The sequence below is a fragment of the Alligator sinensis genome, unplaced genomic scaffold (genome assembly GCF_000455745.1).
Source record: "Alligator sinensis unplaced genomic scaffold, ASM45574v1 scaffold938_1, whole genome shotgun sequence".
Taxonomy (NCBI): domain Eukaryota; kingdom Metazoa; phylum Chordata; order Crocodylia; family Alligatoridae; genus Alligator; species Alligator sinensis.
Window position 1 is genome coordinate 640,587 of NW_005842449.1, and position 22,465 is coordinate 663,051.

At 38.9% G+C, this 22,465-nt stretch overlaps 1 protein-coding gene across 9 annotated transcripts in view; it reads right to left on the reverse strand.

The window, feature by feature from the left end:
* The window catches only part of THSD7A (thrombospondin type 1 domain containing 7A), a 555,303-nt gene that overhangs the window by 187,416 nt on the left and 345,422 nt on the right, over positions 1-22,465 (reverse strand). For 8 of the 9 annotated variants that reach the window (XM_025212153.1, XM_025212155.1, XM_025212154.1 and 5 more), the window contains 4 exons: positions 14,744-14,992; positions 12,495-12,676; positions 10,357-10,425; positions 3,736-3,891 (listed from right to left, as the gene is read on the reverse strand). In XM_025212153.1, coding sequence (XP_025067938.1) covers positions 3,736-3,891; positions 10,357-10,425; positions 12,495-12,676; positions 14,744-14,992 — 656 coding nt within the window. The remainder of the gene's footprint in view (positions 1-3,735; positions 3,892-10,356; positions 10,426-12,494; positions 12,677-14,743; positions 14,993-22,465) is intronic. The other variant, XM_025212157.1, reaches the window with a different exon arrangement.

Genomic DNA, 22,465 nt, shown 5'->3' on the forward strand with positions numbered 1-22,465 from the left:
CAGCACTCTCAGGGGGGGAACATGCACCCCCGTGCCCTCCCTACCCGCCACCTATGTTCATGATCCACATATCCCAGTTCCTGTTCCATTAAACTGTGGCCACTCCCCACAGATGTGCTCCTCAAGTTGAAGGTGTGACTGCAAGCTAGCACTAAGCAGATCAACATCTGTGCATCTCACAGCATAACATGTAACAAGGCCTTAAGCGCTGAACTGTACAGATGTTCAGGGACATTAAATAAAGCAAAAAAATGGCTGGCCTGATCCAAGTTAGCTCAACTGAGGAGGTGAACTAAATTAGATTGGGAATGGGTTAGTCTGATCTACTGAACAACTGCACACATTCAGGGAGCAGCCCTGGGGCTAGGAAAGCCCAGCTGCTCATCCCAGCTCTGGGGCTGTGCTCTTCCTATCCCTCTGACCCTGACTAGTCTATTTTTAGGCAACCCCCCCCCCTTCCCAGATGGATAACCTCCCCACAGAAACCCCATCAAAGACCCACCAGCCCCACCCCTGCAGACCCACTACTCCACTTCTGATCCTGCCCACACCTACCCCCATGTCAGATTATTTAGATCAAGCTTCCAGTGTGGTCCATGGCACCAGCAAATATGAGCATCAGCCACTCCTGATCTACAATCCTGTGACTTAAAGCAAGACACATGATCAGAGATCAGGTGTGGTGAACATCTGCACATAACCCATAAATTCTGGAATTTTGTGGTCTCACTTTCAAGGTGCCTTTGCTTTCAGTTACCTTGTAAAAGCATGTGGGAGAGAAAATAATTCTGCCTCAAATGTATGGGTATGTAAGAGCAGAAGTGTGTTTTTACATGGAAGATTCAGGTTACTTTACAGGAACGCATTTGTGATATTTGAGTTCCTCTTGACTTATGAATGCAGCAGTTCCTCTAAATTATCAGCCAGAATTAGTGTCACAATTAGAGGAAAACAGTAAGTGAAAAGTTTCCTTTAAATATTGATAAGCAAATAAAAACACTACAGTGCACACTGCCACCTCTCCTTAATCTACCAGTTAAGTAATTGTTATATGTCACAATGAGATAGTGACTATGAATATATGAGAGAGACCTTCACTGGTATACCTATTTATGATACACAAAACTGTGTCCATGAGTCAGCTATTCGGCTAATACAAATCACTTCAAGAGGCAAAACAGTCATGTATGGTAGCAAATTGCAAGGCTAGAAATGAGCTAAATTTTCCCATGAAAGCAAAGCTGGAGAAGGATAACAGAACTTTAATAGATTTTTTCCTGCATTTCAGATTGTAAAGTTCACCCAGCTGTGCAGCCTCCTAAGATCAGAAGTTCAGACTACCATGTTTCAGTGTTATCTTTGTCAGAAACAACTGGACATAAATACAGCAAACCATGTCAGTCCAAAACTGCATGATAAATATTTATGGGATGGAAAATTAAACAGGCCAAAGGAATGAAATGCCACTCCCAGGGCATCCATAATGGCAATGAAATAGTTAATGACTTTAAATAAAAATAGGAAGCTGAATTTCCCAGCACCAGAGAAGAAGATTTCTAAGCATCTACTTTCCAGGACACATACTGCACCACCTCTTCACCACTGAGAGAATTTTGTGCTCCTACACATTACCAACTAAACTCAGCCAACCTCAATATCTAATGGAAAGGATATGAAAAACCAAATCACCACATACACACACATCAAATTTTCTTTAAACTGCCTGTGGAGTTAATGCTTACAGAGTTAAAAATTCAAACAAGATCTTTCACATACAGTTTGATACAATCTCATCCTATTTTGCTCTATCAGGGCTTTCAAAAAAAAAATCACACACAACAGAAAAAGAACAGATTCAGAATAGCAATGAAGAAATGCATTGCTGCTCTCTAAGTCCCAAAAGTAAAACCTGCACTTACAACATAGCTAAGCAAAACAGTAAATAGGAGATATGGACTAGACTGCAACTCAGATCACACTGTCCCGAGATGCCTAAAAAAACCCCAAGCTAACACTACACTAATACAGATATAATTTAATGCATTGTACAACACTAACATATGTGCCAGGGAGGAAAAAGCAGAGCTATCGTGTACTGCTAAAGTTTTAAAATCCAAAGGTTATAGTTTGCCAAGGCCATGTCTACATGAGATGCTGACTGCACTACTGTGAAGTAGTGCTGTGGGGCAAAAACCATGATGTAATGCTACTGTGCAGTAGTATTAGGCTACTGCACAATAGCACTGCAAAAAAGGCGTTTGTTGGCACTACTGTGCAGTCGCTCGGGTATACAAGTACTAAAGACTGCGCAGTAACTCGAGTGACTGTGCAATAGCACCGATAAAATACCTTTTGATGAATGCCTGTGCAGTAGCACCAATGTCATCTTCATATACAAGTACGAAATGACTGCACAGTCAGCTTCTCATGTAGACATGATGCACGAGTGTTGGAACCATAATGCTTAGACAAGGAACTAAGAACTTGGCCTGCCTTCGCTAACCTTACCACTGATAAAACTTGCCTCTGTGCCGCAACTTTTACCATATGTATTAAAACACATAGAAGGGTTTCCTGAGATCTATCTTCAAGTTTTAAAAAAAAGTATTAAAAAAATTGGTGTATTGCAACAATTTTCTAGTGGGCAGGTACCCAGGTAAGTCACACAAACATGCCCCCACCCACAAACACCTTGCAACTCTTTGAGCGGTATAGAAAAAAATAAATTAATCGCACAGCTGCAACCTTGGTAATGATAGCAGGCAACCTTGTTACTACCCTCAGAAGAGAGGTCAAGGTGTGAATGGACACAGAAACTGAATTACTCTTTAACCTCTAAAATCAATCAAAATTGAATCATATGGGCCAGAAGGCAGCATTAGAAAACTTGTACTACCATTGCAGAAAGTAAAGTGATGCTGGTAAGACAGAAATATAAGGCATCTTAATGCTGCCTTATTAAATAATCATGTGTGCCTACCATTCATTACAAGATTTAGCAATCAAGGTGATTCTGCTGAATCCACAGCTGGTGATCTGTGCTCATGCTGCAGTAGGGACTAGGGCAGATTCTCACAACTATGGGTAAACTTCAGTTTTTTATTTGTTTGGACCTTACTACCATGATTCATGCCTTTGGAACAGGATACCTGCAATTCGATCTGCATGAGCTGTTCCTACTGCCACGTACTAGGAGACAAACTGTTGTAGAAGGCATTAAAATGCCAGTTAAGCAGTGCATCTCACCACAAGCAAATGATTCTGGCCCTCTGAGTACTGGATTGGCTGCCTAATGTTCCTCATGAATTTTAAGGTGGGATTAAGCTATAAAAACCTAAGCAGCTTGAGTCCTACCCACCTCAGATACTGCCATACCTATGAACTAGAAAAATACTCAAGCTGAATTCCCTTCAATTTGAGAGGCAACCCCAAATTTGGAATTTGAGGATAAGTTATTTGTGGATCTAAACAGCTCATTTAAAAGCCCATCTTTTCCACAAGCTTTTGGGGAGGAAGGAAAATACCTGAAGGATAGTACTTATGGTGATTTTGGAATTGTTGTTTTGTGATGTTCTGGAGACTGCTGGATGCATTCTTGTTGGTACAAGCAAGAATATGCTTGCATAGACTAAAGTTTTTAGTGACTTGGATATTTTTTCTATTATTGTGTAAACCTAAATAAATAACACTGAAATTGGAAGTTTTTTAAGAAAGAATTTTAAAACATGTACATACCTTTTTTGGCTTGTTGGTCATCACAGCTTTCGTGGGTGCATGGTCCCCAGGCTGACCAAGCGGACACCTCACATTCTATTGGGCAAGGAATATGGCACAACTGGGTGGTGCTGGGTACAGCTCCTGTACATAGTTTCCGATCCACTGGTCTGGATGCTGTATAAGATCAAGGCAAAAATATTTCTTATAATTGCACAAAGCTCTGCTTGCTGCATGTTGACATCCACTCTGGTTAGTCAGAGAATCTGTCACATCATTTTAATCTGATGAAGTGCTAGTAAAGCTACCACTTTAAACAATCTAGTGAACTACAAATATCATTGTATCCTCTAGGACCTAGAGGAAACCTTTAATTTAATTAATAGATTACCTTACTACAATAACTCTTCATATAGTCCTCCATATAAAATAATATCCTGGTGTCTTAGTGAAAGCATCATAATTGAAAAACATTGAACTAACAGAAATGTAAATTTCTATTTGCTGTATACAGTGAGAGCTTTCCTAACTAGGCATTTGAAAATGTAACACTTTCAAATTGCAAATCAAAATGCTGTTACTGAAATGTACTAATGAGAAAAAGTAGAGTCTTTGTTTTCCTAAAACTGTAAAGTCCTTCCAGGCACTGAAAACAACATCCCCTATAAAAGCTGTGCATTGGCAGTCGCACAATTTATACATTACATGTATAACTATGTAACTTTAATCCCATAGATATAATTATTTTAATATATTACCTTCAGTAATTTGAAACCAGACTACATTAAAGGTATTTTTACAGGCATATACCTCTGCTATCTGAGGACCAGGTAAAGCACATTCCAGAGCAAAACCACTCTACTTCTCCTACCAGGAGACACTCCTATGCTCCATCTCCTAAATTTTGTCATCCCAGGATTGTGTGTGTAATTGGGCATACTCCTTAACAGGTAAGATGTATGCATATGCCACCAAAGAAAATGACTTACTTTAATATAAGAGAGATTATAATCCTTTTTACCACAGCTTTAAATCATAATTTGGTTACTTGCAAAATACATGAACCCAATCAAAATATAGTAAAATATCAATCACCTGTATCAGCTTGCTGTTTCTCTGTTCAATTGTTTAAAAGAAAAAGAAAGGGAGGGTGTACTTTCCCAGTTAAAATTTGAGTAGTGTATCTACTGGGTGGGAAATACAGGAAGGGTGCTAATTTAGAGGGGTACAAGAATGGCGGCCCCTGGGGAGCCTGTGCTATGGCATCAACACCCATGCTGTAGAAGTAGTTTAAGCAGGCTGTGCATGGGAAGGTAAGACTCACTCAATCCCACATCTCACTCAGTTCCCAAGGTGCCTAATTCCTATTTACAGGGGAGTAGGTTGTAGCCGTGTTGGTCTAAGGACATAGGCAGACAAGGTTCTTTGGGTGAATCTGGTATCTTTTATTAACCCAACTTAAATAGTTGGAAAACAATTATTAAGCAAGCTTTCGGGTTCAAAAACCCTTCGTCTTGTATGCATACCAGCCCAGCCTTTGGCTTCTTTACTTTTCATTCCATCCAGAAAGACCACACACCAACTGCAGAAACTTCCTTAGCTTGACAAAGGTCTTTTGAACCCAAAAGCTTGCTTAATAATTGTTTTCCAACTATTCAAGCTGGTCTAATAAAAGATAACAGATTCACCCAAAGAACCTTGTCTGCTGAATTCCTATTTATGCATCTGGAAAATGCTATAACTTCACACTCGCAAGCTGTGTTTTCAAAGAAAAAATTAAACATGTCAAAGTTCTATTCTACCACTATTATTTACTTAAAGCATTATATTAGGCCTCTGGAAGGCATTTCATTATGGTGCAATTAACATGCGACTAGCATCATAAATGACAACAGTGCCAGACATTCAGACATTTAAGGCACCATACAATGGCTAATACCACAAAGATATTCTACATTACACATGGGACATATTCATGGTTGGTTTGTGTGGAACTTTAAACTGAACATGTGGCATGACCATACTCCAGGGCTGTCAGGGGCCTGATGCCAACAATCACCTGATTGTTAGCTTTGGCCCCCAGGGTAACCCTGTCTCTCCAACTGGGCCCAGGGCTGCTCTGGTCCTGCACTCCCAACAGGGGAAGCTGGGTCTGCTAGGTGTGAGTGATCAAAAGTTCCTGGTGGGTGGAACCAAGGGATCCCCCTTCCCCCTCTAGGGAATTTAAACCCCTTAGCCCAGGAGCCCAGCCAGTCTGCCAGTAGTTGTATGACTGGGATCTGTCCATGATCCCCACAATTTCATGTCCTGCCATGCACCTTTGGCATGGCAGGATGTGTGATTATTGGGATCATGGATACGTTCCCATCATATGACAATTTTAATGTCTACCAGGGGGTTTACGCTGCAAATAAACTCACTGAGCACAAATATTTTTGGAATAAAGAACAACTTTGAGGGAAAAAGAGTGACAGAGACACTCTCTTAAGAATCAGTGACACAGCAATAAAAATGGAGTTTGGGAAATAAGTTGAATGAAATGGTTAAAGAAATAGAATCACTTATTCCTATGTATGCATGTTGCATTTGCTTGCATGCCCTTGACTCTGGCCTTTCTGGATTTACCATATAGTTCATTGGGCTGGGCACCAGCAGAGTCAATGGTGTTTTAAGCCCTGGTGATCCCACAGCTCAGCACTACGCAGCATGTGTGTGTGCTCCAGATGCCCCCCATAAAAGATCTATGTCCTAATTATCCTCCCACTCATGACTGGAACTGGGTGCTCTTGTCATGAGTCCTGGAAGCTTCATCATATGCAGATGAGGCATAGGACAACATGATCTAGCTTCACAGCATGGAGTGCTGGGCCACACTAATCATATGTGACAAGCTGAGAGAGGGGATGACAGAGGGGTTCTGGGTGAACTGTTTGGGGCCCAGTTTGATGATGTTTGACAGACTTTTAAGGCCGGTGAAGAAACGGGACTAATTGGAAATGGGAGGAAAAAGCCACAGCTCAGCTGTGGAAGTGAAGAGGAAGTCAAAAGTTATACAATGTAGTGGTTCACCATAACTTGAAAAAGAGTCAGCACTGAGGGGGACTGCTCAATGAGCCCTTCCACATACTTTATTCAAATGGGTTATACTAACCCATCAACATCTCAAATGTAGTAACTCTGGCACCAAGGAAAAGGTGTCAGGGTTGGCTCTGCCCTCTTGGTGCCAGCTTGGTATTACAGGTCTACTGGCAGTTCTCTGCAGAAGGAACACCTTCATGGGTTTTTTTAAGATACACACACGCACCCTTCCCCCCCAGCATGTTTGTCCAAAATGGCCCATGTACTTCACAGTCATGCTCAGTGTTTGTTGCATTTAATAAACTTCCATTGCTGAGTTGGTTTCCATTGGCTGGTTTTCATTACTGAACACAGAAGCTTTTAGCAGCAGTTCAAAACTAGACAGCATATTTACTTTAGTGTCTTTGTATGCATAAAATGAGAGGGTTTTTCCCCATGCTGACTGGGGGTAAAACCTCGTCTTGTGTTCAAGTAAATACAGTGAGTATTCAGTTGTGCCTTTGAGATACAAGCCTGCTTCAGGGGCCTTGGAGAGTTCCAGCAGAAGCACAAGAAACATTCTAAAGAAGTCTTCCCATGGTTTAAAGGTGCAGAATGACAAAGCATTAACTGTTACACTCATCCATAAGACCATGCAATAGATCCTAGTCCATTGTATTACTATTCCTCTTCATTGGTACTTTGACCTATCATGTACTACTATTTCATTTGGGAATGAAGAAAGTATTCCTGAGCATCTGCAAAAGCCATAATAAAGCAGGCTAAGGTAGGTGGGTTAGAACCAGACATAATCTAGCCCATAGTAAAGACTTTAGTTTCTTATCTATTAATAATATCAAGAACATTTTTTCATGCAAGTCTACTTATAGACAATATCTGCCACTTCTAATATTCATATATAAGGCTTCAAAAGCAAGATGTATATGGGTTACACACATACTACAAATAATTCTCTCATATTACAACGACATTTTAAAGTATCTTATTATCCCTAAGTGTAATACACAGTCTAAAGTTCTTAAAAACATCTGTGTCGGTTACCAGCTCAATCCTTTCACTTTCAAACTACTTAACTAAAATAATGCAATGGTAGGAGAGAACATTTCTTTGCCAGGTTATCTGAATTATGTGTCATACTAGATTATTCAGAATTATACCTTTTAGCTGATTGGAAAATAAGAAAACTTATCCCTAGCCTGGATTTCCTCTTAGTATTTCACTCCCATAAATCACAATTGATTGTCTCCAGCTTTACCACAGTGTAAATGAACTCAGCATCTGCCTTTTATTGTTTGGCTCAACATGATTTGAAAGAGAAAGCTGCCGAGTTAAAAAATTCATATTTAAAAGAGGGCTTTTTCTGCTCATTGCTGGTTTTTCAGACTCTTTTCCTATGCTTTTGCTTTGGGCATGAGAATAGTGCCTTTATTTCATGGCAGCTGTGTTGAAAACAGGTTACAAACTACTTAATGTTATAGACAACAATTTAATACTTAGTTATTTTGCTCAAATTTGAGATCTATTTTGATAATAAGCTTTTCCCCCATCTGCTAACACAAAAAGTTAGCTTCAGATTTGGAATGGCTTTCAGATTCAGTTGAGAAAATCTAAAAATAAAAGAAGATGTAATCTTCCCCTGCTATTGCATTCTGTTGCTGCACAACTTTTTCTTACTTTGCTTTAAAACATCTAGAACTTGCCTTCTCCCTCAAAAGCAGGAAACAGAATCAAACTTGAGGACCTGAGTTTTTTATGGATTCCCTATTTCACTGGGCCAAGTCAAAAAATTGCTGCTGTGTTACGAGCAGCAATTGCCTGGAAAATAATTAGCCATCCTTCCAGGTAGTAACAAGAAGCAGCCATTCCAGAGTTCCAGCCTGGTTATACAGACTGCTGGAGAACTTCATACAGCAAGGTAGTAACCTAGGAGCATGAGGACCTGAAGAGGAACCACGCTTTGTATTTTTCTAATGATTTTTAATTTCACTTCTCTTGCTATATCCATGGAAAAATCTGTAATATCTTCTCCTCTGCTAGGGAATCACAGCTATCAAAGTGGCCAACAAAGGGTCACAGCCAGAAGGGTACTCAAGATGAAATGATTCATTGCATTTTCTGAGGCAGTTTTTCCAATCTGATAAGGACAATTTGCTCTTGTCTGCTTCAAGCAAAAGTAAATCCAGTTCCTCATTCTTCTGTGGCCATTTGTTGCACAATTTCAAAACAGCAAAAAAATCACCTTCAGAGATCGTTTAAAAGGTCATATTAACAAGAGTGGTGAAAGATAATATGATTTTCCTTCCCAGTTTTCCTTTTATGATTTTCTTCCGCACTTCCAATACTGAGTGTTACAGCCAAAGTGTAATGCTAGTTTTTCAGCATCAGAGCCTGAATTTACTTACAAACCTGTATAACTCCATGCATAGGAAAATCTGAGTTCAATGGGGAAGACATATTCTTTATTGATCAGGGTCACCATCTGCTGCAACAGAAAACTATTTTTCCAGAGATTTCCAAACACTGTACAAATGTTAAAGAACCTACTTCACGGGATGATTGTGAAATCATGTTCATAGTTATAACATTTGTACAGACGGGCAAAAAGAGGTTGATTTATTTGACTTATGCCATAATTCAGTGGCAGAGATTATGGGAATCCTATAGACTACAGGAATCTTAATTTTGAGTATCCCACTTTAACTGCTGCATCCAGCACTTCATAATTCCTTCTCAAATCTTTACTGGGTGTTTGGTTGTAGCTGTGTTGGTGTCAGGACATAGACAGGCAAGGTTCATTGGGCAGATGTGGTATCTTTTATTAGACCAACCAAGTAGTTGGAAAGAAGTTCTTAGCAAACTTTTGGGTGCAATCACCCTTCATCAGGCATAGGGAGGCTCTGCTGGTCTGAGACTCCAAGGAATGACAGAAGCTAAAAGTGTGGAGGGATGTCAGTGAAAAGTGTGGAGGGATGTCAGGGACTGTGGAGGAACTGTGCCCGAGAACTTGCCAAGAACTTTTTTCCATCTACTCAGTTGGTCTAATAAAGATATCATATCTACCCAATGAAACTTGCCTTCTCAAATCTTTGTAATTTCTGAAGATAGCTAATTGTAATTTCAAGATAACTAATTTCTGAACCTGCCTTGGAATTCTGATCCAGATCAGTATCCTGAACTCAGCTTCTTATCTGAATCTAATATGAACTATGAAAGTCTTTTAAAACTGCAAAAAACTGAAGTAGAATGGGCCACTGGAAATATGAGAAGAAATTCCCAGCACTTTTGGACCTGATGGTTCAAAGGATTATGGGTGGTGGTGGTTCTTACTGTATCAGAATTGATCAATCCAGCATATTAATTTGCATTTCAAGCTTGTCACTTGATATACTCATTTATTTATTTATGAATGGTATGTGTGAGTCCATAGGGTTGAAATTAGAGAAACTATTTGAGAGAGAGTTATACTTTTAATTTACATACAGCCAACATAATCCCCCCAAAAGGGACAGTGCCTCCTTGCAAATTTTTGACTGAAACATCAGGTACAAGGCCCTAATTACCTACCTGTTATTTCAAAAGTGATTGATAGAAGTGGAGCAGCACTAGACTTCGACGTGCTCTGTGACTGACTTTCTGAAATAACAGGGAAACATCACCATGAGTATGTGAGAATGGAGGTTTCCAGAACAGCCTTACTGAATTAAAACTAGATGTTATGAACTGAAGAGCTACATAGTAAACAAGGGCTTGCCCACTGCTAGACTTTGTAGCTTTTTTTCCCCCACCTCTCAGTCCTGAATCATTTCCAGGTCTTAAATCACATCGTTTTAAGAGGCATTGTTTCTAAGAGTTGCAGTTCTCCTTCCACTGGCTTAAAAAAATAAAAGCAATTAAAAAAAAAATTCTCCTACTACAGAAATGTCCCCAGAACTTTTAAAACCCACTTCACCTCTAGTTTGAGATCTTGAAAAAGTATCTCATGTTTATGCATCCAAAGACTAGTTATAGTTACATTTTAATCAGCTTTCTCCAGGGTATAGAGATTACCTCCTGATGGGTTCTGCATATTCCTGTCACATTCTGATAAAGCAGATTTCATGCCAGCCTAAGCCAGCAAAACTTTACAGGTTACAAACTCCTGGTAATCATTCTGAACAGGAAGCAATCCCAGATTTTACTGCTGATCACCCTTAGCTGATAGTTTGTTACTCTTTATTCCAAGGCAGAGCATCTGAACTCTGTCCCACTGAGGTGATTTGCCAAGAGCCCTGGAGCTACAGAATATTTTCATTAAATGAAGCAGCTAGAAGGCTCCCTCCTTCTGGCATATAGAGGTACAGTCCATAGTATGTCAAAATCTAAGCAAAACTACTCCAGCAACAGTATTAAAATGGATGCTAAAACCCTCCACAGGCTGCACCTCTATATTAGGCATGAAAGTTACCTTGTCCTATGCTAGAGTACTTTGTTGGATGTAGTTAGGCCACCTCTATTCTAAATATTTAATTTGTATGCCATGCCCAAGTTAAGGATGTCCCTTTTTCTGGAATATGTGGCTGTATTTCTTCATAGCAATGTAAATTTGCATAACCCAGATTCAGAATACAATGTATAAAAATAATGTTGTTAGAATAATGAACTAAATGCATTTAGCATAACTTATCTTGAAGGTTTTATGAATTATTAGTTGATAGACCTTCAGTATAAATTTACTTTAAATAATGCAGAATACTGCATATTAATATAAAATTATTCACTCAAGTTATGTTCTTCAAAAAATGTATAATTATATCACAGAAGCTATTAACATTTATTTTATGTTAACTATCTATATTTAACTAAGTCTTTGTCAGACTCAAATCACCACAGCAACTGGTAATTTTTATTATCCACATTAGATTGTAAATGTCAGTAATAAGAACCAGGTATTGAACCTAATCTCCCAAGCCTTTAGTCAACATACATTAACTAGATCATAATATCTTCCTTCATCCTAAGAACATTTTTGAAACGCTCATTAATGTGTGTATCCTTGTTATACTGGGAAAATAACTTCCAAAGTTTTCCTCTCTTTGCTTGAGGAAATTTAGGGGACACAACAGTGAGAAACTTTTTGGTTTCAGTTTGCAGAAGTTTTCTTCACTTTAACTTTGTTTCCTATATTTCAATTTTTAGAAATACAATGCCATACAAATGTCAGGTAACAGGTCTGCACAACAATCTACAACACAGTACTTTTCTGAGTCTCTACAGCAACCTCCTTTCTATATATTTCCATATTGCTTTTAAAGCTATGTTTTTGTTTACAATGCATGGGGGGGGGTGGATTTACAGATGCATGGAAGATTTAAGTGACTTGTATAAGGTAACACAAGAAACCTACAGAAAAACTGGGACTAGAGCCCAGGATTCCCAACTCCCAGTTATTTGTATCTCTTATCTTAAGCATATCCTTCAGTGAGGATAAAAACTTTTTTCAGGAAATCTTGTAATTTCAGTAAGGAACTGACATTTGAAGAATGGGGCACCTAATCGTTTTACAATTAAGTATGTCCATTTCAATTAGATTTTTAAACCACAGATCGCAGTAACCTATAATGAAATAAGGCACTTCTGACAGATAACAATGGAGGTCAGAAAGTTCTGGCATGCTGAAGTGTTCACTTTTCATGGTAATTCAGTTGTAAATGAATCAAATTTACCTTCTTTTTCCTTGAGGGTATTTAAATAGGAGAGGAGATTTTCATTAGCTTGCACACAGTACACTTCACGGGTCTGAATCCCGCCTCCACACAGAGCTGTCTGATTTCCTCGTCTTTTGTCCTGTTGGCTAAGTAGAGGGTCAACACGGCATTCAGTCCATTCTGTGGTTCTCCAGTCATACCTGAAGCAAAGTAATTGAACCTTTAATTAAGTTCTTAAAAGAGTTAAAAACTTGCTATGCAATATTTGTTTGCAAGGGAAAGCAACATATCTTCACTCTTCTTCTAAAAGTAGTGGACCCACCCCAAAATCTAGGAAAACACAGCTATGCATTCAGTTTGGTATTCTGTGCAGATTAAACTATTTTTCCAATACGATACTTTCTTGCATCACATCTTTTAAAAGTCCTCCTAAAAGTAACCTTTTCAAAAGCAAAGTACCATACTTTCTTACATAAAACATGCCCCAGAATATAATACACATTTTGTTTTTGATAGACAGAAGGAAGAAAAAAAGTTTTTTTTCCAGAGTTATGGCTGTGACAGAGCCTAATCTTCAGCTGACTCACCCTCCTTTTCCTGTTTAGGTTAACAGGAACAGCTAGCAGACAACAAAATTATCTTAAGAAAGGTTAGCTTGATTTGAGGAACATCAAGAACATTAAAAAGAACAGATGATTATTAACACTTGTAGAATGAAGAACAATGGGCTTTTAAGTCAACTGACTCCCTCAGCTGCCTGAACTGTAATGCTGTTGCACTGTAGAGTAATTATCAAAGCAGAGTACTTCTACCCTGGACATAAAATCAGCTTCCCTACTCAAAACACGTACCCCAATTTCGCGGGGCTGATTTTTTGGGGGAAAGTATATGTTGCACATGAAAAAATATTGTACTTTGCTTTTGTAAAGGTTACTTTTAGGTGGACTTTTCAATAAGTGACATTTATTATATGCTTAATTCATTTACTAGAGGGAATGGAAAAAATCCATAGGAAGAAATGAAATTGGATATACAAATAAGCTAACCTTCGGGCTTGTGACTTGTAGCATTTATTTAGAATTAGGCAGCTAGAATAAAGCACTGTAAAACAAAATCACATAAGTATCAACACTGAGAAACACGAGACAAAGAAAAAAAAAAAAAAGGAAAAGCCTCCAATTCCCCTTTGATAAGAACCATGAAAGTTTCTCTTGCATATCAAGGCAAAACTATAATTGTATGTTTTTTCATTAAATATTTCAGTGAGTTTTTTTATGCCTTTTCTGCAGCACTTGAGCTTCCCTGCTGGGTACTGATGAATGATGAGAAGATGTGAATTTTCTAATCAATGAGTGCACAGGAAAAAAGATCTGTGACTCCAAGCTAAAGCCCAATCAGACTTATGAAGTGAAATAAATGACACAGGATTCTATGCTCAATAACGACTTTAAGGAGATATCAAGGGAACCATTTCCCAATGCTGCTGGAGATGAGGATGATGATATTTCTCCTCTTTAAGGAAAATGAAGTTCCACAATCAAACACAGACACACAAAATGTGTATCATCAAATGCCATTTCCCCAACACTTCTTTTTAATCAGGTAGAGGAAAGGAACTTCTCAATTAGATGATGATGATTAAAGCAATCTCCTGAATTTAAAGTGCCATTCCTCCTAGACTCTAAACAGGGTTAATTTATTTACTACTTTTTGAGTCTTTTCTCCTGTTTATTTAGGGCCTATATCTGCATTTGTGAAGAGGCCTAATTCCCAATTAAATCAAAATGGAATTTCAGCTTTTCATGGAATACACATCCAGTCTTTACTTCCTAGAATACTTTGTATGTGCTTATGCATCCGAAATGTCAAACACCAATAAGGGATTACAGTAGAAAAGATTGGTAGGGAGGAAAAAAATCACCAATTAAATCGTCAATAAAACTAACATAACATGTCCTTAAAGCTGATCCAAAGTAATGCACCCACGTGTATCTGTATGTACACATCCTCTCCTTTAAAAAAACAAATACCATTTACCCACTTAGAAATTATTTCTCTCTATTCACACTAAAAAAGACACTTCATTATAACTGTGACTACATACAAATGCCACTTTTTAGTGATCATAGTATATACATATACGTAAAAGCAAATGTCCTTCGAAATTACTCATAATGTCAAAACAGTCATTACCAATGTATTCACCCATTTGAGGTAAACTGTTCATTTCATTAGGATGGGAAGAGCAGGAGTGAATTAACACTTACGTAACACATGGTGCCACACCATCTCCTTGAGAAACACATTGCTCTGTTTCTTCTAGTTCTGGGCATTCACCTTCACTGCCAATAGGAAACTGCTTAATTGTCCGTGTTCTTGTACGATTTCCTTTTGGGGATGTCATATCAAAACAGGTTTTGGAACATGGGCTCCACTCGGACCACTCTGACACCTGGCAGTCCTTAGTGATCACACAGGACTGGAAAGTAATTGGCAACTTGTCTTGTTGGCAAAACCTGTAAGAAAGCATTAAGATTTTCAGCACGTGTATTCACAAGCACTTATGAACAGGATAGCCACTGCATCATACACTACCCTGAATATACCTAATAAATAATTATTTCTGCTTAGAGCTTGTTATGACTTATGCTGCAAGTTCTTCCTATCACCTTACTCAGATGAAACTATATTTGATTTCATTGGTTAAGTAAGAGTTGGCTAAGAGCTGCTTTATACAGCCAATTACATAATACTCCAAATTAAAATAGTAGCTATTGTTTAAGGATATACTGGGTCACATCTTTATTATATATTTTCGGTTACAGATAAGAACTGATGTAAAAGAGAAAATAGCATACGCTGTAAGGGGAAATACATCAGGGTTTTTTTAGTTCTGTTTATTTGGTTAATTTTTCTTGGGGAAAAAAAGAATGCAAAATGTGTTATCAACAACAGAGAAGTTCACAATGTGTCATGAAGATTACTGAGTAGTCAAGGAGCTCTGGCACCTCCTCATTTTGATTTGCTATAAAAATATTACAAATACATTAAATCCTTTCCCAATATTACTTTTCCATTTAAGCAATTGGTGTATTTCCACAGAAACGTTACATGATCCGTAAGATCATAAAAGGGGAAGTGGTAATGGCCCCTGGAGATACTCTTCATATAATACTGTAATCCACACCATGACATGGAATATAACTGTAGACCTTAATTTTCTTTCCCTTTGAAGCCATTTTTCTGTTCCAAATGTAACTGGCTTCATGCATTAGATAAACTTTTAATAAGACTTATGTACCTAAGTGCCTATACATTTTTAAAAAATTATAAGTTAAATATAGAAGTTAAATAGTTTTGGGTTTTTTTGCTTTTCAGGTTGATTTGTGATAAGAAAAAATATACAATAAAAATAAATTAAACAGCTCAGAAGGTTAATTCTTCAACTGAAGTTACAATATATACATATATAAACATGTATATCATGTTAGTTCTAGTATAGACAGCTGCATTCGGAGATGGTTATAACCAGTTTACCTACCACTGCATATATCTCAATGAAACACTATCAAGTCGCAGATGACACTAAGATGTGGGGAGAAGTGGGCACGCTAGAAGAGATGGACAGGCTACAACTAGATCTGGACAAGTTAGAGGAGTGGGCAGATGAGAACAGGATGGGTTTCAATACTGACAAGTGCAGGGTATTGCACCTGGGGAGCAAGAACCAGCAGCATACCTACAGGCTGGGGAACTCCCTTCTTGTCAGCACAGAGACAGAAAAGGATCTTGGGGTCACTATTGATTCCAAGATGAACATGGGATGTCAATGTGGGGAAGCGGTCAGAAAGGCTAACCGCACCTTGTCATGCATCCATAGATGTATCACGAGCAGGTCCAAGGAGGTGATCCTCCCCCTCTATGCGACACTGGTCAGGCTGCAGTTGGAGTACTGTGTCCAGTTCTGGGCGCTGCACTTCAGGAGGGCTGTGGACAGCATCGAGAGGGTCCAGAGGAGGGACATTTGCATGATCAGGGGGCAGCAGGGGAGGCCCTACAAGGAGAGGCTACGGGACCAGAACCTGTTCAACCTCCACAAGAGAAGGCTGAGAGAGGATCTGGTAGCCGTCTATAAACTTGCCGAGGGGGACCAGCAGGTCCCTGTTCCCCTGAGCACTATTGGCCATAAGTTGACTGAGAGTAGATTCATGCTAGATGTCAGGAGGCACTACTTCACAGTCAGGGGGCCTAGAAGCTGGAACCAACTTCTAAGGGAAGTGGTGCTCGCTCCTACCCTGGGGGTCTTCAAAAGGAGGCTAGACAATCACCTAGCCAGGGTCGTTTGACCCCAGCATCCTTTCCTGCCCATGGCAGCGTGTCAGACTTGATGGTATGCTTAGGTCCCTTCCAACCCTACCAACTACGAAACTATGAAATAAGTCAACTCTTAAATCATTGCTAGTTGTATTATCTCATTTATGACAGTTATTTTAAGGGTGAAACGCACACACACACCCCCTTCTTTCTTTAGTCCAAAAACCAAACTAGTAGGGAGTTAGAAAAAAACTGTTCATAAATATTACATTATATTACAATCATTCCATATAGTTTTTATGCACTTTCAAAGAATCTCTTATTAGATTATAAGGATTATATGGCCTAATACTGTAAATCCTATTTTTATAACATCAGGAACATAGATATTAATTCTGAACCTTCTAATGAATGTGAACAAGAACTGTGTTCCATGTGAATTCTTTTACGTACAGTGTTTATGAATCCTTTTTGATGGAAGGTACTAATACCATTATCTTTCCAAGTCATCTACTGATCTGAATGGTACTTGTAAATGATATGAGAACAGAAACTATATACATAAAGAATAAATGTATATATAAATCACATTTTTACCCACACTAAGAAAAAAGAATTTACTCTAAGTCATATTTGTGTTTCAGCCTTACATGGAATGAAAGATACGGAAATTTTGGAGAGAATCAATAGTAAGATATGACCTATTAAAATGGCAGAGCCAAATAAAGACAACACTGACACTCTGTGTTGTATCCTCTTGGCAGCTGATGATTGAAAGGTGATTTCAAATCACTTTTACATCCTTATTGGTTTGGGATTCTGTGAAATCTGGCGTAAATTAGAACAGCTAAGACTTTCTTCTCCTTCTTGATAAACTCTTTCTTCATTCTCCTGCTCCTATAATAATTGGGAGTAGTGTAGGCTTTGATATGCCCTACCAGGCTGCCATCCTGTCCATGGCCTATTTGTACACAGGGTTTATGCATAGTACTATTTACAGTAGTCCTATGTAGCACTTAAGGCTGTGAAATTCTACCTCTACCCTATCTGGATGTTGGCCTTCTACAGCCCTCATATCCTGTTGCAGTAGCAATACAGGCGATGTAATAGGGGCCAGAAACCATGAATTTACCATTTCAAGCAGGACAGTGACTGATTTATATATGAAAACAAGAAAAATGATTCTAGTCAGCAGACTTTGCCACTAGATGAGCATCACTTTTACAGTGCAATTCAGCTTTGACATCTAGTACTAGAACTGCACAAACTGTTATCTGTGAAACCCCATACTTTAATAACAAGAAAGAAAGAAGTACAATGGATTATTGCACAATGTTCTTTAAGACTACAACTGATATAATCACAGGCTGAAAATTAGAGCTGAACAAATTTAGAATTTCCATCGTATGGGAAATTCCAGCATTTCAACTTTTGTTCCAAACTGGAACAAAACATTTAGACATGCCCAAAATGGAATAAATTCATTTTACTTTGTTGAAGTGACCTGAAACATCAATTTGAATTTCCCATTATGACACACTAGCTCATGAAACTGGTTCAATAACTGGATGTCCATATTCTTTTCTATAGGATAGGCTATCTTTTCTATGATCCATCAAGAGTCATACAACTTCTTGGAGGCACCATGGCACTAAGCCAGAAGTAAATCTGCACTGTGGGATAGACGTAGTTTTCTGTAGATCTTGCTAATAGGGAAGAAAAGTCCTGAATCAGAATTCTTCTCAGACAATGTGCTGATAGAGATTCCAGTTTAATATTTTATTAACCCAAGCATTTTAGGTCAGTTCAACAACATGATTTAGTGCGATCATTCATGAAAATGATTCTGATTTAAGTGCAAGTAGACCCAATACTATGTATTTTATTTTTTTTCTGAAAGAAAAAATTTAAAAAACAACAGTTAGATTTTCCACCAGAAAATTTAAATTTTACTGAAGCTGCATTTTCAGTTCTGTATAAAATAAAACACTAAAACCTATTTCATGGAAAGTTCTGAATCCAGTGAAGAACATCTTTGTTCATTTGCACAAGATCCCATGGGTAAGTCAACTATGTCTCATGGTTCATTATATGAAAAAGCTGCTGATAGAGCTAACAAAATTAGAATGCCATTTTAACCTTATCCATTACTAGATCAACCAAGATCAATACAAATACAATTATTTTCAGATCTGGACTTGACCCCCCGTGACTGAAGGGTGAAAGCAGAATTGAAGATGGCTCACCCACTATTCTATCAAGTTACCATTCCCATTATTTATTATTACATTACTATTCTCAGGAAACAGAAGCAGCAGCTATAATGGGGCCAAATCACAAGCAAATACTTAAAAAAGAATATAGTAGGGATCAATCTTTTAACAGCTGTTAAACAGATCAGATGTTTATTTCTCTTGGTCACAATGCAATTATCCTCAAAGTAGGCTAAAATATACGCCTGAGAGGTTTATATTGCTGGCTACTAATACTGTGAGCTGTTAACACTGTTTAACTAGATTAACAAACTAGAAGCAAACTGACTTGGTAACCCTTTTCTCTAGGGTGCCTGCATACTAGCACCCTTCAATATTTGCAATTTCATCTAAGTATTGACAAATAACTTCTAAATTACTGACACACAATCTTTTTACTGTCTTATTAACCTTTACTTTTCGTGAAGTGCCACAGCCTGTTACAATTACTAAAAGGAGTAGGATAAAAGCAAATTAATGGCTGTGTCTTGCTTCAATATTTGCTCTTCTTTAAGCAAATTAGAAAGCAAACTGTTAGGCCGAATTGCAAATTGCCACTATCAAGACTTTTCTTTCATTTTGTAAACAGAAAGAAAAGACATTGGATTTCAAGACCTATAAGTCTCAGTGCCAGTGTAACAGGTCTAAGCTCCCAGTGGCAGCCAATCACACTTGCCTGGCTCAATCTCTAAAGTAGCCCTCCCTTGATTACTCACCTGGCACACCTTGTTTTTATTAAAGATTAGGGAAGGCAAGCTGCCCACGGGCCTTAGAGTGTGCCCTAGTCCATTCAAGTCACCAACAGGTCCTTCCTGGAGCCCACTGGTCTAAATTTGCCGTTAAGCAAAAATGGACCCTCTCAGCCTGTCTGTGCCTCCAGGGCACTGCAGCCTTAAGAACTAATTTCATGGCTCTGAACCGTCCCTTACACTCTGGCCATGCCTTCCAGATGTCACTATATCATCACTCTCCCTTGTAGGGGTCTTAGCCTTATGAGCCTTGGCCACTTTTTCTCTTGCTGGGCCTTTTAGTTCAGGCCCATGGTACTGGACCTGGCTTCGGGGCTGGGAACCTGGCAGCTGGGCCCCTGGCCCCTGTCTCCAACCCTCTTGGGTACTGGGCCTTTGGCCCCTATCCCTTCCAGGGCCTACCTTGCCACTCTCACGTGCTGGGCCCCTGACCTCTATCTTGAAGCCTATTCCTCCCAAGGTCTGCCTCACCAAGCTATGGGCTCACCCACCCCCATTCCCACTCTTTTGGCTTGCTGACCTCTCCGGTCCCAAGTCTTCTGGACCCAGGCTTGGCCCCTCTTTGGGCTCACTGTCCTCTTGTACTCTGGGCCTTCTGGCCCCCGGGTATGCCATTCCCCAGGCTCCAGGCCATCTGGAGTTTCAGAAATTCAAAAAATTGCCCATCTCTAGTTTAGGAGAATTAAAAATGTTTACCTGTATATGGAGAAAAACACTGTTAAAATAGCCTGTACTATATACACATACTTATTCTGAAATATATAAAACTATTTTAAGAGTTTTGAATATGTAAAAAAAGATAGAAAAGTGCATAGAACAGATAGTACAGTACAAAAGAGGCCAACAGTATTTCCCTTCCATTTTCGCAGTTTTCCACTGCCTAATTGCTAACAAGCCAGGTATAAACATATTCCTGAAATTAAAAGTGCATTAGACACATTAATTTACCAGGCACTTTTATTTCAAAGAAGGGAAAAAGTCTATAACTACTGGTCTCCCCATTTTGGAGATGGATGATCAGTGGTCTCAGCTCAGGTTCCATGTTTAATTTTTACTCTTACAGCAATAAATGAATAATGTATAGTTATTTGTCTGTACACAGCCCTCTCTTAGGATAGCAAAGCACTTTTAAAACAGCAATCAAATCCCTCAGCAGTCTTTTGAGGTAGGTTTCTGCAGGTGGGTCATTGGAAAAGATATTATTTACTGCCATAGCATCTCACTGCCTTGTTCCTAAAAGGAGCAAATATTGTAGGAAGTGTGGGCATGCCTGCTAGGAAGAAATCATGACTTAAACAAGGTACTTAGGCCTCATCTACAGGTTACAGGTATTGTGCAATTAACTAGTTATTTGCACAATTACCTTGAGACCTGTCATATGTGCAAAGTACATATCATCCCATAAGAAGCTCCAAAGTTATATTTTGAAAAGTTGTACTAACCTTACAGCTGGTTGCTATTGAGCTTTAATTTGCAGGGTAGCAGGGTCTCCCCTGCATCTGGGAGCTGCCAGGGTACTCAGCCACAGGGGTGCCCCAGGCCCAGCTGGGGCTGGGAGTCCTGCAACTGAGGGAACTCTTAGCTCCAGCAGCATTGCTCTCAGTACCGGGACCCAGCAGGATCTCAGCAGCCACAGGGTACGGCTGTGTTCTCCCAGCCTCAGATGGGCATGGAGGATCAGGCTTCCCCTGCACCAGTAATAAGGGGTGATGGGATCTAATGTACAATCCCACAGTCGCACCTCCTGCCATGCATGTGTGATCCCATTATGCCTTAAACTGCATGGATAGAAAGGTCCTTAGTAAAGCATTCATATGATTTAAACACATGTAGTGGTTTTATTCAAATATCATGAAGAGCTGCACTCATTATTTTGGCCCAACTAAGGCAGTAATTATTGCCAATCTTGTCTTTTTGTCCTTTTTAACTATTTCCAGTAAGTTTATACAAACTAGCTACAAGGAGTATGCAGTGATTGACAGAACAATTCACTGATTCATCAATATTCTGATAATAATGAACATGTTTTCTCAATGAGTAAGCTGCTGTGACTCGTTTTAATCGATGAACTACTGGTATTTTAAAATTAATGTACAATTAAGATTGTTGAGGGTTTTGTCATGCTGTATTGTGACACTATCAGTCAGGTATAGGGGAGGAAGAAATGTTTGCAGGTTTACAGGGTAACTGGGCAGTTCAACTAGGTGCTAGAGAACTGACGAAGGGTTTTTGAACCCGAAAGCTTGCTTAATAACTATTCTCCAACTATTCGGGTTGGTCTAATAAAAGATATCAAATTCACCCAAGGAACCTTGTCTGCCTATGTCCTTAGACCAACACGGCTACAACCTAAACCCCAAAGAACTGATTATAACTTTAGGATTCTCTTTGGCAAGCTGGGAGTTAAATTAGTACATCTGGCCAATTTAAGGACTAATATTAGTAGAAAGATGCCTTTAACCATTAACATTTTAGGAGACACAGTTCTGTAGATCAAACAAATTCATCTGGGGCTGTTCCCATTACATTGACTGCTCTTCATGTTCAAATACAAGAAAGCTATGACATGGGGTTTGCAACTCCAATATGCGATTTCACAGTGGGGCACACACATCACTCACAATAAAGTCAGTTTATTCACCAGAACCAGAAAAGAATTAAAACTTGCTTTCCC